This window comes from Chenopodium album, chromosome 1 (genome assembly GCF_948465745.1).
Source record: "Chenopodium album chromosome 1, dcCheAlbu1.1, whole genome shotgun sequence".
NCBI lineage: Eukaryota > Viridiplantae > Streptophyta > Magnoliopsida > Caryophyllales > Amaranthaceae > Chenopodium > Chenopodium album.
The window spans coordinates 60,754,994-60,770,026 of NC_137834.1; the positions used below are offsets into that span (position 1 = coordinate 60,754,994).

The following is a 15,033-nucleotide window of genomic DNA, read 5'->3' on the forward strand; positions in this document are numbered from 1 at the left end:
ATAAATTAGGAGTAAAAAGACTAGTTTCCCTGTGGAGATCGACCCTACTTCCCTATCTACCTTAGTTAGTGATTTAGGTAATTATTTTTTATTAGGGGATACGACTTTACCCTGTCAAAATTTGGCGCCGCGAAATTCCAGAATGTAAGCTTCGCGCCCGATCGGGCGCGCCTTCAGGCCGTCCCCCTTTATCTTCTTTTCTCCTCTTTCTTTCCTCATTTTCTCCTTATTTCATCTTCTTCATTCACTTTCTCTCTCTAAAACCTCCATTTTCATACCTTCAACTCACACTTCAATCCAAGATCTCTTCCAATTCTTCTATCCAAACTTAAAAATTCTTACATTTTCCAATTCCTCTCATCTTCCCCTACAATCTACACTAAATTTTCAACACTTTCTCTCAATTTCTTCTCAAACCCTAAGAGAGAGAAACCTTCAATTCCTACTATTTTCACACTAAAATGGCTTTCAAGAGGTCTAGGACTGTTAGGGGTGAAGGATCGAGGCAACAAGCACCTACCATTGACCCGGAGCTGCAAATTCCGGGGTGGGAGAGGGTGGTCATCACCACCCAAGAGCAAAGGCAAAGGATGCTCAACCTCGTCACGCGGCAGGTAATTCCTACCCGTTTTATTCATCATCCTACGCTTTCTAGACTAGGAATTGATAAATATGTTGAGAAATTGTTCAAGGGAATTGGTATGAGTGGTTTGTTCCAATTACATTATGATACATATGATTTTTTGACTTTAGAATTCATTTCTAGTTTTAACGTCATAAAATCAAATGCTCTAATCTCTCATGTTCAATTTCGTTTGTTTAATAAAGATATTAGATTGTCTTTGAAGGATTTTGGTAAATTGTTTGAATTGAAAGCCGATAGACCAATTGAACCACCCCAAGACAACATTACTTTTGTCTACCGTGCTTTAACAGGGAATCCTAACTTAAACCTCCAACATGCCAAGGGCACTTGGATTCAACATCCCGTGCCAAAACTTTGGCAACGGTTCGTTGGCCTCACCATCTTTGGGAGGCATGAACCGGCTAATGTGAGGAGAGATGAACTAGAACTATTAGGATCATACATGATTCCTAAGAGTGACAAGCTTAACATAGTTCACAGGATGGCCCAACACTTTCAGAGGGTGGCCAATGCGGCCGAATCGGGTAGGTCTAGGGTCCCAATTTACTTTGGTGGGTTAGTAACCCACATTGCGGTCAAATACCTTAGTTGGACCCCTAATGATGATGGTAAGGTAGCCGGACCAACCCTAATGGACGCACCCTACCTAGGCGGCCTTAATTGGATAAATGTGATAGGGGGTGAGACTTGGTGGGTGATTCATAGGGAGTCGGGTAGGAAAGATAACGCTTTCACCTTGCCTAACCCGGCCTTGACCAAATTCGAGAAGGGTCTTCCCTCCTATACCTTTGAATTAGGGGACCAAGGGGAGGCCCAAGTCCACCACCAAGCACCTCCCTCACCAACACAACATTTCCACCAACCATCACCCCAACACTACACACATAACATTCCCACTTCCTCAACCAACTACAACATCAACCCTAACGCTCCATATGACTTTTCGGCTTTTAGAAGCCAATTGGATCGGATAGAGAGTGGGCAAGGGAGGATGGAGGGTATGGTTAGGAATTTGGACTCTAGGGTAGGAGCCCTAGATGCTAGGGTTGGGGTTGTGGAGAGGAACCTAGGGCGGGGTTTATACCCCATGTATGATGATTATGCCCGTCGGGGGGCTATTCCCCCCGATTCACTTGCCCCTGATTGGTTCCAATACCCTCAAGGGGGTTACACGGACCCAAGTGCCTTCGGTACCTACGTGGACTATTCATCGGTTCATGGATATGGTACCGATGCTCCTTTTAGTGGGTTTGGGGGGGATGTAGACCCTACCTATTTTGCAGGTGGTTCGAGCCATGGAGGGGCCGGTTATAGCCGTGGTGGTGGCGGCTATTCGAAGATGGATGAGGATGAGGAGTAGGTTACACTCCCAAGTCAATGAGGGCATTGCTTGATTTGGCTTGGGGGGGTAATCTTTCGCTTGGTAACTCTCTTTCCTTTCTCTCTATTTCTTGCTTTCCTAGTGTAGTTTTTATTGCTTTTTGTATATATAAAAATACAAAAAAATTGAAAAATAAAAAATTCAAAAATACGTTCCAATGAATTGTAAATCATGCTTCCCTGTGCCCCTTACTAGAGAAAATTGTTTTGATTCTTGGTATTTGATGATAGGCATTGTGGATTAGTTGATCATGATTTGATGTTTGATTGCCTTGAAACCTTAACATGCGTCAATTTTGTCCAACTACTTGTGAATATAGTGCTTGACTAGTTGATTTGGTTAGGAAATGTGTGATAGTTCTATAATTCCTGGTATGTCAATGAATTTGAGTATTGGTTTGCAAATACAAGTAATGTTTATATGATTCATTATTATGCACATTGTGGAGGACGAAGGCATTTGCTCTTTTAGGTAGCCTCCAGACATTGTAGATACATTTGTTCCCTTCTTGCTACCCATGTTGTTGCCTTGACTTTTTGTTGTTTATTAGCCATATTACAAGCCTATTTTGCCCCATTGGTTACTAGTCCCAAGCTTGGCTTGGGGGAGCTATTAGTGAGTGAGGTGAGGGAGTTTGTAGTGTGCTTACTATTTGCACAAATTTGGGTGGGTTTTTGAGAAGTTGTTTTGTTGTTATTCATGCTTATTTTTGATGAGTTTGAGAGCTATATTTTCTTGAAAAAATAAAGCATGATATTGTGTGAAAAAAAATAAGTGAACTTTGAAAGAAAAAAATGTTCAAATGTTCTAGTTGGAGGTTGATCAAAGAAAAAATAATTTTGAGCCTCAATGAAAAAATTCAAGTTTGGAAAATAAGTTTGTTTATTCACTCTATTACTCCATTATTATATCTTATGAGTGAAATTGTAAGTGTTGGGATTATTTATTATGATTGGAGTTTATTTGGTTGATGTTAGAGTTGGTTATGTAGGAGATGTATGATCATTATTTATTTTGATCATGGGTTTTATTAGGATATGGCTCCTTTAAGCATAGCTTTTCTCTCACTTATTCCCAAATTTATCCTACCCTTTACCCTAGCCTTACATTACAAGCTTTAAAGACCTTCTGACCTTTGTGCATAGAATTATATGAATGTGAAAGTGTTGTTTATCAATGCAAGTTATGATTTGGCATATTTCGAGTCGACTAGTAGGATTGAGCGTTCATTGTTTTATACACACGAGAGTGTGAGTTGGGAGGGCATTGTTCACATTAAAGGGGTGGTTGGAGAGCGATCGAGTACATATTTTACTCGCCACATAAATGAGAGTCGAGTGTGTGAGCACTAGTCTTGAATTCTATATGCTCTTGTGGTTTGCTCTGTTTGACAATTGTTAGGGAAGAAAGGTAATTGGATGGATTTGATTGGTTGACTTTGAAGCATGTTTATTTGATTTACCCTGGATCGTTTGTGCTTGATTTTTACTTTTTAGGGTGAAGCATATTTATTGATTCATTGATGAGATCTTTGCTTAGGGACAAGCAAAGGTTTGGCTTGGGGGAGTTTGATGTGTCTATTTTATATAGTGTTTTACCCCCGTCCCGTGGTCATTATTAGTAGTGTTTTTTGGCTCTTTCGGGCCACTTTTATTACTAATATGTGTTTTCTAGTGTTTTCGTAGTTTTAGTTAAGTTTTGCAGGGAATTGCACCTTTGGAGCATTTTCCCGGGATTTTTATGAAGCGACTACGAGCATTGGAGGAACACGACCACTTTTGGAGCCCAAGGCCGGTTAGAGTAATCGAGCCGGTGATTAAGGGCTCGGTTATTTGGATCACGAGGCAATTGGACCATGTATTCGAGACCCGTGAGGAAATATGGATTGGGCCGAGAAATCTAGCCCAATCGAAGTCCAAGCCTCGAAGAAGAAGACTGGACCCGATCGGGCAAGCATACGCCCGATCGGGCGGATGCGTGCAAGGGCAGGATGCGCAGCAAGCCGAGGCGCGCCCGATCGTGCGAGGCTTAGCACGATCGGGCGATGCAGCGAGAAGAGCATGCAAGAAAAAAGGCGCGCCCGATCGGGCGGCCTCTAGCCCGATCGGGCGCGTGTTTCTGGAAAGGCTCTTTTGTCGAGCAATTAGTTTCTAATTAGGAGTTGTTTTAGTTTTGTTTTAAGTACGGGTTTTTTAGGACGGTTAAGGGGGTCTCTTCTCTGGGACAACTTCCTCTTCTCTGAATCTTCTCTCTTAGACTTTCTCTCTCTACTTTGTTTTCTCTCTCTTAAACTCTCTCTAAACCTTTGTTCTTAATTCTTTCTTTTAATTCCAGATTTATTTTGGTAACGATTTCTCTTCCCTTAATCTTAGTTATTCATTTTATTCCTTTGATCATGAGTTATTTTATTATTTTGATTAGTTTAGTTTTTAATATGTGTGAGTAGTTCAATTTCTAGGGTTTATGGGGATCTAATAAATAATATGAAGGGGTAAATTATTGTTGTTGATTATCAATGCTAGATTAATTTCCTATTGATTGATTTAATGCTCTATGACTAGATTAGGCCTATCTTTTATGCATAAGTTTGACAATATTGATTCAAGAATCGAGAGATGAGAATTAATGTTTAGGTCTAGTTTCAATAGGCAAGTTAATTTATAAATGGTTAAGTCAAGATTCGAGAGATGAGATTTAATACCGATAAATTAATTGTGTGATTGTAATAAGTAGCGAGAGCCCTTTACAATCTGGTTAATTGATGCATTGATGATTGACTATTATTGATTGTTGGTATTGCATGATAATTTCTTATTGGATTGTTTTAATGTTTTACAATTGCGGCTTGTAAAAGTATAGCAATATTAAATTGATGAATCGAGCAGATGTTAATTTGATATTAAAGGCTATTTTCAATAAGAACTTAGATCTAGTAAATTGCGAGAGCCTGTTAGATCTGTGTTGGTTAATAAATTGCGAGAGCCTGTTAATCATGTTATTTATGCAATGTCAATGATTGATTACCCTATTTTACCCCGGAATATTATTTATTGGTGAACCTATGCCCTAGATCCTTTATATATTATTTTCTCCCTATTCCTACTCTTCTTAGTTTAGTTTCTTATTCAACTATAAATATTGGTTACTTAAATAGTTTAGATTATAATAATAAATTAGGAGTAAAAAGACTAGTTTCCCTGTGGAGATCGACCCTACTTCCCTATCTACCTTAGTTAGTGATTTAGGTAATTATTTTTTATTAGGGGATACGACTTTACCCTGTCAGTGGTCCGCCTTCGAAGATTAAGTTAGTAAGCGTTCGGTAATAAAACGTGCGGAAGTAAATGCTCGGATTCCAAGCTCAGGTAAAGTGCTGCCTATTCTTTGAAAAGGACAACTCTATAGTAAGTGACGTATTGTCTCGTATTGCGTATATATTCCTCTCTGTCGTAAATGTAAGAATGTCCCTATTTATAGGGTCTTTTGGGAAGGTGTGCCCTCCCTAGGATCTGGTGACCTAGGGATTAGGTCACGCCGCAAAACGGCGCCTCAAGGTTTGGGCCCTTGAAGGCCGCCATTCCAGAGGCAATGCCTGAATGACACGTGTCACTGAGCCCAAAAGGCCTTTGGGCATCTTTTTGGGTGACACGCGTCGCCCTCTGATTGGTCCATGCTGGATCATCAGTCTGTTTAGGGCAGAGGAATGTCTGCCCTCCACGTGTCATCATCTCATAAGTCCAAATGGCACCTTTACAGAGGACACGTGACGTTTTCTGATTGGGCCACCTGGCCGGGTAAAAATACCTAAATCATAAAGGGTCTAATCAGGCACGAGAGGACGAGGCCCAAGATGGGCCTCATCCCCTAGTATGGCTAGCCATGAGGACTAAGGTTGAGGGTTTTGGGCTTCCTAACCTTAGTCTACTTATAATGTGATTATAAATAGACTAGGTGCCTAGGATTTGTTGGATGTATGCAATTAACTGATCAGTGACATCAAACCCTAATTAGCAAACACGAGACCAAGCCCTCTTAAACTCTCCTCTCTCTCACGACACTCTCTCCTCCCTCGGCGCCGGTTGTGGTGGTTCGTGGTGGTGGTGGTTCGTGGTGGTCTGCTTAGTCCATTAAAGGTGGTGATCGTGGTTTTTCCTCAATCACTCGACCAATCTAGTATTAGTGGACGGCTCATTCGAAGCTCGTGGACTAAGTAGAGGAGCAACGCTTAGGGCTCTATTCTATCCTTGATTTGTCAATCAAATTGCTACGTGGAATTCACACTTAAAAGGTATGATTATGTGTCTTGTGTGTTATGTATGTGATCTTGGGATTAGGTGCTTGATTGAATATGATTCATAATTTTCCGCTTTGTAGTACCTATAAATTCCTACAGCATATCCCTCCACGAGCATCAAAACCGTACTCCCACCTGACCTCCACCATTATTGAAACCTCATGGAATTGAAATAGGGTAAGGATCGGGGGTCAAGGTAGGGATAGTTTGGCAATCAATTAGGGTTGGGTGGAGTACAGTAGGGTAGTTCGACGAGCAAGTGGGGTCGGGGTAGGGGGAGGCGGAGGGGGAGGTTGAGGTAGGTTAAAGGGAAGGGCCGAAGGGGGGAGCGAGGTTTTTTTAAATAAGTTTATTTTTTTTTTTACAAAAATAAAAATCATTATTATCAAAAGAAAATTGTAAAAATTTAATTAAAAAATGATAACCATTCATAATATGATTTTTAACCTTTTAAATAGGTTATCATTTTTCAATTCTATTTTGATATGATACCTGTCAAATCTAATATATCATATTACTAATATATAAAGTCGGTCTCACAGCCAGACCACAAGATATCGAAACTTGAAATTTCAACTTTTCGCCAAGTGTCGAGCTACATAGGCGACAAATAAATATTATATTGACACATACGGCGCCAAGTAAGCGAATTTTGGATAAGGGTTCGTTTGGCACCACTGTGATTTTTTGTTTTTTGGTTTTATGTTTTTTAAAATCATATGATATATGTCATATAGCGAATCAAAAATTAGTCAAACTTATTAAAATCTTGATAATTTTGAAAACTGACAACAGAAAAGTGGAAAACACCCTTTTCTTGTTTCCTGTTTTAGGTTTTTTGTTTTCAAAAGAATTGGAAACTGAAAACAAAAAACAATGCCAAACAAGCACTTAAAATGTTGTATAGTGTTTTATTATCGATATACTTCTTATATTTCATATATACAAAATTAATTATAACTTTTAATAAATATCTTATAACTCATTACTATTTCCATCCTAAAATTCGTTCTAAAAAGTTCTTTAAAATGAGTTCCATTTGTAATATATTTTAATAAAAAATAGAAAATTAGAAAATAAAATAATTTTAATTTGGTAAACATACTTTCACTTCATTAGAAATAATTTAAGTGGAATAAAAAAATATCAAGTTAATATTGTTATATAGTGCTTTATTATAGATATTTATTTGCAAATAAAACTACAAAAGTACACTATTATATAAATATAAGCAATATGATATCGTAAATCTAAATATTTTAAATCATCAAGAAGGGTTATGTGATCGTATTTAACATTCAAGGCTAAAATATTTCGGGCAATTCGGGCATCGCCCGAGCACAAAACTAGTATATATATAAAGGGGAATTTTTTTTTTCCCGAGTTTTTAGAGAGCCACGTAAAATTAATTTTCATAGCGCGCCATGTATGATTATAAATTTTAGTTGTAGCCAATTAAATAAAAGGTTATTAATTTCTTTTAGAATTAAATAATTCAAATGCCCCGTAAGCAAAATTGGCGAATGAGATTTTTAAGTTTAAATTATTTAAATATTAAATATTATTATCTTTTTCTATTAGGAAGTTTATTTAATATATAACAAATTTTAGCACATAAATACAAAAAAATAAATTTGTTTTAAAAAAATTCAAATAAACCATACATCAGACAGGTTTCATCTAGTGTTGTTTTATTTTTGGGATAATCAAACGATCATTTTATTTTTAGAAGAGCAGCCAAAATTCGATTTTTTTTTTTTTATTATTATTTTTTTTTTCAATTTTTACTAATTTTTTTTTTGAAACTTTTTCTTAAAATTTGCGTAGCTACGGTAACTAAGTAAGATTTAGATTGACAAAAAAAAAAAAAAAAAAAAAACTAAGTAAGATTTAGGATATCAGAACGATTAGTAGTGGTACATTAGAATTAAGATGAGTGAGATAGAGCTATAAAAATTGGTAGTATTCCCTCCATTCGCTTTTGTTTTTTACGTGTTCATTTAAGATGTTCCTTTTATTCTCTCCATTTATAATCTTTCCTTTATAAATCATTAATTTTGGATAAAATTACCCTTTATTTACAATTTAAATACTCAATTACCCTCCACTTTTCATGTGCGATTGTATTATTTATAATATTTTATTGGATTTTCAATACCCATTATTAATTTCTTCCTACTTTCTTTACTGTACATGTACAATATTATTTTTTGTAATTAAAATTGTATTTTCAATGATTGAATTTAGGAAAAATGGAAATAAATAATCCCACCTTTGCGTGGTCTGACAATAACAATCCTACCTTTTGATTATTACGAGACAATCCTATCTTTGCATGTCATCTTCTTTTAACAGGCCCTGACTTGTTAGTGACCGGTTTTTGTAGGTTATGTGGCACGTGTCAGAATTTAATAAGTTTATTTCATTTTTTTAATTAAAAAAAAAGGAAAAAAACAAAAAGAAGAAAAATACATAAAACAAAATAAAAAAAAAAATGAAAAAAACCCAGCCACCAACCCCTACCGTGAAACCCTAGCCCCTACCCCAGCCACCACTAAAACCAGCCGGAAGCCCTCCTTATCCTAAAAAATGGCCGGCCGAAAATATGGATGCGTTTATAAGGTGTTTAAGGGGGTCTGACGAGGCTAGGGTGGGGATTTTCGTGGTGGTTAGAGAGGTTGGGATGGAGTTGTCGGCGGGTTTTCAACGGTTGGGTGGGGTTCTCAGAGGATTTTCGGGGGTTGGGTAGGGAAATCGGCGGTTGGGTGGTGTTCTCGGCGGGTTTTCGGCGTCTGGGTGGGGTTTTGGCGGGTTTACGGGGTGGTGGCTTTGGCCTGTGGTGGCTATGGTGGTTTCGGGTGTTGATTTGGGTTAGGGGGCGATTTCAGGGGTGTTTTTTGGTGTTGGGGAATACCGGCCGACCATTTTCAGGGTTTTAGGGCGGCGCCCGGCCGGTTTATGGTGGGGTTGGGTGTCACAGACTCACGGTGGGTGGGGGTTGGTTGGTGGTGGTGGGTTTTTTCTATTTTTTTTAAAAAAATTGTTTTACTTGTTTTTATTTTGACCAATTGTTGAGCGACTCGTGACTTTAAAAAAAAAAATTAACCTGTTTAACAGGTTGCAGGTAAAAAGGTTTGTTAAAAGAAGATAACACTCAAAGGTGAGATTGCCTTATAATAATCAAAAGGTGAGATTGTTATTGTTAAACCACGCAAAGATAGGATTATTTTATTTCTATTGAATTTATATAAATTTATCACTATTTTATACAATTTTTTAAAACCGTACATAATTTTAAAACTAAAAATTAATAAGAAACAGAGGGAGTAAGACAATAGCTCGGTCCAAGGCAGAAAGTACCCGCAATGATGGTGGTCAAATTGAACTTCTGTCTCCTACTAGTACTACCAAACCCTCGTCCCAACCCAAATTTGCTTTTAAAAAAAAACACTAAGAAAATGACTCAACTTAAAAACATCCAAAGCAAAAGCCAAAGATTCCATTCGAAATCGAGACTTCTGTTTCTGAACTTTGTCTTCCTACTCTCTTTAATAAAATAATATTCAAATATCCTTGTTCTGTTCAATCATTTTCACTTGCGCATTTTATGGAACACATGGAGTGCACTAAAAGCAAACCCACAATCTGAATATATTGTTGTTGACCCAAATGGCTAATGCAGAAGAAGAATTAGAGAGGAGGAGTAAATTTTTGAGTAGTTTAATACAGAAGAAGAAATCAGTTGAACAAGATCAAAATCATGAGCTTTTTAATGTTAGAATTAGAGCCTCTGATATGCCCATTGCATTACAAAATAAAGCCTTTCAATGTGCTAGAGATCTTCTTGATTCAATGCCCACTAAAAGGGTTGATACAAAACGCCTTGCTCTTGCTCTTAAAAAGGTCATTTCTTTCTTCCTTTTTTTATATTGAAAATTTCTTAATTGGATCTGTAGTTTTATTTACTAATATTTATGTTTTTATTTGGTGTCTACTCAGAAGCATTTTTGTGTTATAACTGTTTACTTGTTTGGTTGTTGTTATTAGATTTGTGGGTGTTGGTTATTTTGTTTCTGTAAGTTATATGGAATAGAATAATTATTGTTATTTTAATTTTCCTGCTGTTTTAAGAGTTTTTTTTTTACTCCGTATATTTTTCATTTCAACACATGTTTGAGTTGTTTCTTTCTGTAATGGCAGAATATTGAAATGCTAGTGATTGTTTTTATTTTCTTTTGTTGTACATAATGTTGGGATACCTTGAAATTGTGGACAGTTGCTTAGAAGCATTTTGAGGCGACCCATGACCGGTTTATCGCTATTTAGGTAGCAAACAAGTGTTCGAGGGGCGTTGTGCCTTGGCTTTGGGTTTTTTTTTTTTTTTTTTTTTTTTTTTTTGGGGGGGTGGGGGGTGGGGGGCAGCATTCACACTGGCTGGGGCTCAGGTGCAGCCCCTTTAGAAGGCCATGATATTTATCAAGGAAAAATTAGAAATAATAATCTCAATTTTGTCTAATTTATGCAGAATAATCCCAACTTTCGTTAATACTGGAATAATCCGAACTTTGGGGGGTCTTCTTTTTCTTCAATCCCTAACCGGTCAACAAAAGTCAATGACCTATTTTATCAGGTCACCTGACACGTGTCAAGTCCTGATTGGTCTTTAAAAAAAAAACAAAAGCAAAAAAAATCAGAAACCCAACCAACCTCCCCTAGACACCGTCCCACCCTAACCCCCACCAGACCACCACCACTGCCAAGTCTGCCGCCGATCGACGACAGCCAATCTTCCCACGTCGACCGCCCATTTTTCCCCTTCCCCGAAATACCCTCCAACCCCTCCACGCAAGCACCAGTCCACCACAAAAAAACCCCTTTCCCACTCTCAAAAAACCCCAAAAACTCCTCCTCCACCTCGAAACCCTTGCGGCTAGGGTTTTCAATGGTGGGGGAGGAGTTTTTGGGGGTTTTCGGGACTAAGGGAGGAGGTTTTAAGGGTTTTCGAGTGGTTTTAGGGTTTTCGCGAGGTGGTTTTGTGGAGGTTTCGAGTGGTGGTGGTGGCTGGAGCACGTTGACGGTAAAGGAGATTCGTGGGTTTGCGGGGAAGTTTGAGGGTGGTGGTTCAAGGGGGAAGGACGACTGGGGTTTACCGGGATTTGTGCGGCTGGACGGCGGGAGGAGGGTTGTGGGTTGTGGAAGGCGGGAGGAGGGTTGTGGGATTGTGGTGGCTGGAGATTCGGTGAGCAACGGGGCTGGGAATCTGTCTTTTTTTTTTGTTTTATTTTTTTGGCTAATTAGCTCATGACACGTGGCATTAATATATATAAATAAAAAAAAAATAACCTTTTCAACAGGTAACCGGTAATTGGGATTGAAGAAAAAGAAGACCCCCCAAAGTTCGGATTATTCCAGTATTAACGAAAGTTGAGATTATTCTGCATAAATTAGACAAAGTTGGGATTATTATTTCTAATTTTTCCATTTATCAATTGTTGTTTCTGATATGAGTGTATAGACTTCCTTTGAGAACCGTAGCTACTCCTTACTATATTTCTTTGTTTGATAGTTTGAACTCCTACCATATAATTTTTTTCTCCCTTTTACAGTTTTACCCTGTGGGTACAGCTAATACATTATAGATGAGCCGCGTTATCATTATTGATGTCTTTCTAGTATCTGTTGTAATGCTGAGACCTCATTTGGGTTAACTCTATCACGATCATATGCTCCATGAAGTTATGTGAAGTTGCTCTTTGTCAATGCACTTTAAATCAAGGGTCTAACCTAATGATGGTATTGCTATTTTCCAGGGGAAATGTATGTACCATAATCCCACTTGCCCCACGTCAAAAAAAAAAAAAAAAAAAAAAAAAAAAATCCCACTTGCCCACTGGCCCCTATGCAAAACGCTTCAATTGAGGCACTGCATTACTTTTGATTATCAATTATCATTGTATATCACCCAAACCTATCCTTATCCCTTTTTTCCTGGAAACAAAAATATTGCATTGCTCATTCTATCCTCCAACAGTCAATTTTTGTCTCCAAAATTATGAAGAAAGATAGATTGTAGTTCTCATATTGTTTGGAGCATATTTCCTCATTTTAATCAAATACTGGTGCTGGGTGCTTGATGTTTGACATAGGTATGAACACTTTATTTGGACCTGACACATAGGTGTTTAAATAAAATATTAGTTTCAGTGTTTGACACTTGGACTTGTACCTTTATCTAACAAGAGTACTTGAGCCAGAATAACTGTGATAAGCTACTTCAAAATATACCATGATCAGTGAACATTCTTTGTCATAGAGGTTCCATATTCATTGCTTCTGATGTTATAATCTGTATTTTGTACAATTATTGGCTGAATCCTTATAATTTAGCTGGTTCTTAGTTAGATCTCGAGTTTTTTTTGACAGGAGTATGTAATTCAAATAATTTGGAACAGGATTTCGGATGGTTTTTCTTAACTTTCCTGGAGTTAAAAATAAGAAAACTAAAAGAGCCAAAGAATGGTTGCTTCAACATAAAAAAAGTTGTTTTTCTCCATGTCTGTAATAGCAGAAATGCTCAGCCAGTCAGCCTTGACGTACTAATTTAGTCATAAAATTATCTGTCCGCTCTTTGGGATTTTGACATATTAGGAAAATATGATAGGGAGAAGGCTGAATCAATGTTTCAAAGTGAAAAATCTCAAACAGTGGACAATAGAATGGAAGATTAGGATTCATTGAGGCTTGATGCTAATGGGATGTGTTTTTACTTTCATGTATTCATTAGTTCTGGTTCTTATATTCCTTGGAATCTCAGGGTCTTAGATAGTTACAGTGTACGTGACATTTAGGTGTCGTTTGGTTGCTATGGGAAATTACTTCCCATAGGAATTTGTATTTCATGTGAATTAAATTCCTACATTAAAATCATGGGAATTGTATAAAGTTGTTTGGTTGGCATGAGGGAAGTTGCAAATCATGGGAAGTTTGACTTACCTAGGGGGGGTTAGGTAATTAATTTCCCATGCTTTGTGGGAAGCCACAATTCCCATGAATTTGCAATTCCCTCATTTACACTTTTTATTGTCAACCAAACAGCTCATGTATTTTCAAATTCCCATGATTTTCCACTTCCCCCATTTTCTTTGTGTAACCAAACAACCCCTTAGTCTATTGACATAATTATAATCTGGAAGCCTTATTATGTCCCTTGACACACATATTTATTAACACATGTAGACATATAGTACTAATCGGTCTTATTGCTTATATAAAATGCTTCTATTTTATGAAAAGGAAAATATCATTCATAAATTTTATTAATCTTTTTTTTTTGACATCAGTGCTTTAAAATACAGAACATTATATTCAGCACTTGAATATAGCTTTATGTAACCTTGTTATTGATTTGTGTTTGGTTCACAAACCTACATCTGCTGAATACTTAAACATTAATGCAGTCTACACCAAGGGCTACCCATAGCACTTTGTCATCTACTCAAAACAAAATTGATTCTTGTTAATGATTTTCATTGGGGTATGAGGTTTGCAGGGGATATGAAACTTTGTTAAGTTTGTTACCTGTTTTTGAAACTTTCCTAAATCCTAGTTGATACAGGCGTTAGGGAATTCACATTTCATCTTGCACCGCTTACACCCTATTCCCTAACGGATGCTCCATTTTGTATAGTCTTAAGTTTGTATGTTATTCCACAAATGTACCTTACAGTATTACAGCTACTGATTATAAGTTTTGTGCATGTGAATTTCAGGAATTTGATTCAGCATATGGGCCTGCATGGCATTGTATAGTGGGCACAAGCTTCGGCTCTTATGTCACTCACTCACTTGGAGGTTTCTTGTATTTTTCAATCGACAAGGTTTATGTCCTCCTCTTTAGAACAGCAGTTGAGCCTTTACAGCAGTGATACCTGCATATGTTAACCATTAAAGTCAATGCTCATGTCTCAAAGGTGTGTTTCTGATATTGTACCAGTAAAGATGTCTATGCTTTTGTATCCACTTTCTACCATAATCTTCCTCAACGAAATGATCGATGTTGGCAATTCCGCATTCCTAAAGTGCTCACATCTCCATCAGTGATGCTGAATAATTGGAAATTATGGAATCTGTGTTGTAATCGAATTTTCGCGAGATAAAGGAGGCCTGTATAAACCTCATCTGGACTACATTTTTAGATTGTACAAGGTGGAGGATGAAATTATCTTGACGTGGCTTCTTGTACACCTTGTTTAAAGTAAATCTAACTTCTACTCTTGTCTTTTAATTGCCACAATGTTCACGTTTGTCGATTGCCAGGCGTGATATGAATGTTGCTTAACCAAAGAGACTTGAAAAGTTTGAAGTTTTGAATATGGTTATACTTATTACTCCATTTAATTTAGGGATAATTGATTAAGAGTGCCAAATGGGTCGTTCAGATTAGTTTATTTGGCTGGTTCTTTATGGATCTCATTCGAGTTTCTAGTCGTTTGAGTCTATTTCAGGTTAAGTCATATTAAAGAGTTGGAAAGTCAATCTAAACCATTAATTCACAAAACCTAATACTACCTCCGTTACAGGTTATTTGTAACGATAACGATTTGACATAAAGCAGAGAGGGAAAATGTCTAATCGTTGCACATAACCTATAAGACTGTAATGGATGTAGTATTACAATAATTACCATTTCAGAAAGTTTTACAAATATTGCAA

The 15,033-nt window shown here is 37.3% G+C and overlaps 1 protein-coding gene across 1 annotated transcript; it reads left to right on the forward strand.

Moving 5' to 3' along the window:
- The first annotated feature begins 9,667 nt into the window (after positions 1-9,667).
- LOC145593166 (uncharacterized) lies at positions 9,668-14,691 on the forward strand. Its single transcript, XM_081649703.1, has 2 exons — positions 9,668-10,224; positions 14,091-14,691. The coding sequence occupies exons 1-2, from the start codon at positions 9,991-9,993 to the stop codon at positions 14,244-14,246; spliced, it is 390 nt and encodes a 129-aa protein (XP_081505829.1). The 5' UTR covers positions 9,668-9,990; the 3' UTR covers positions 14,247-14,691.
- The last annotated feature ends 342 nt before the right edge of the window (positions 14,692-15,033 follow it).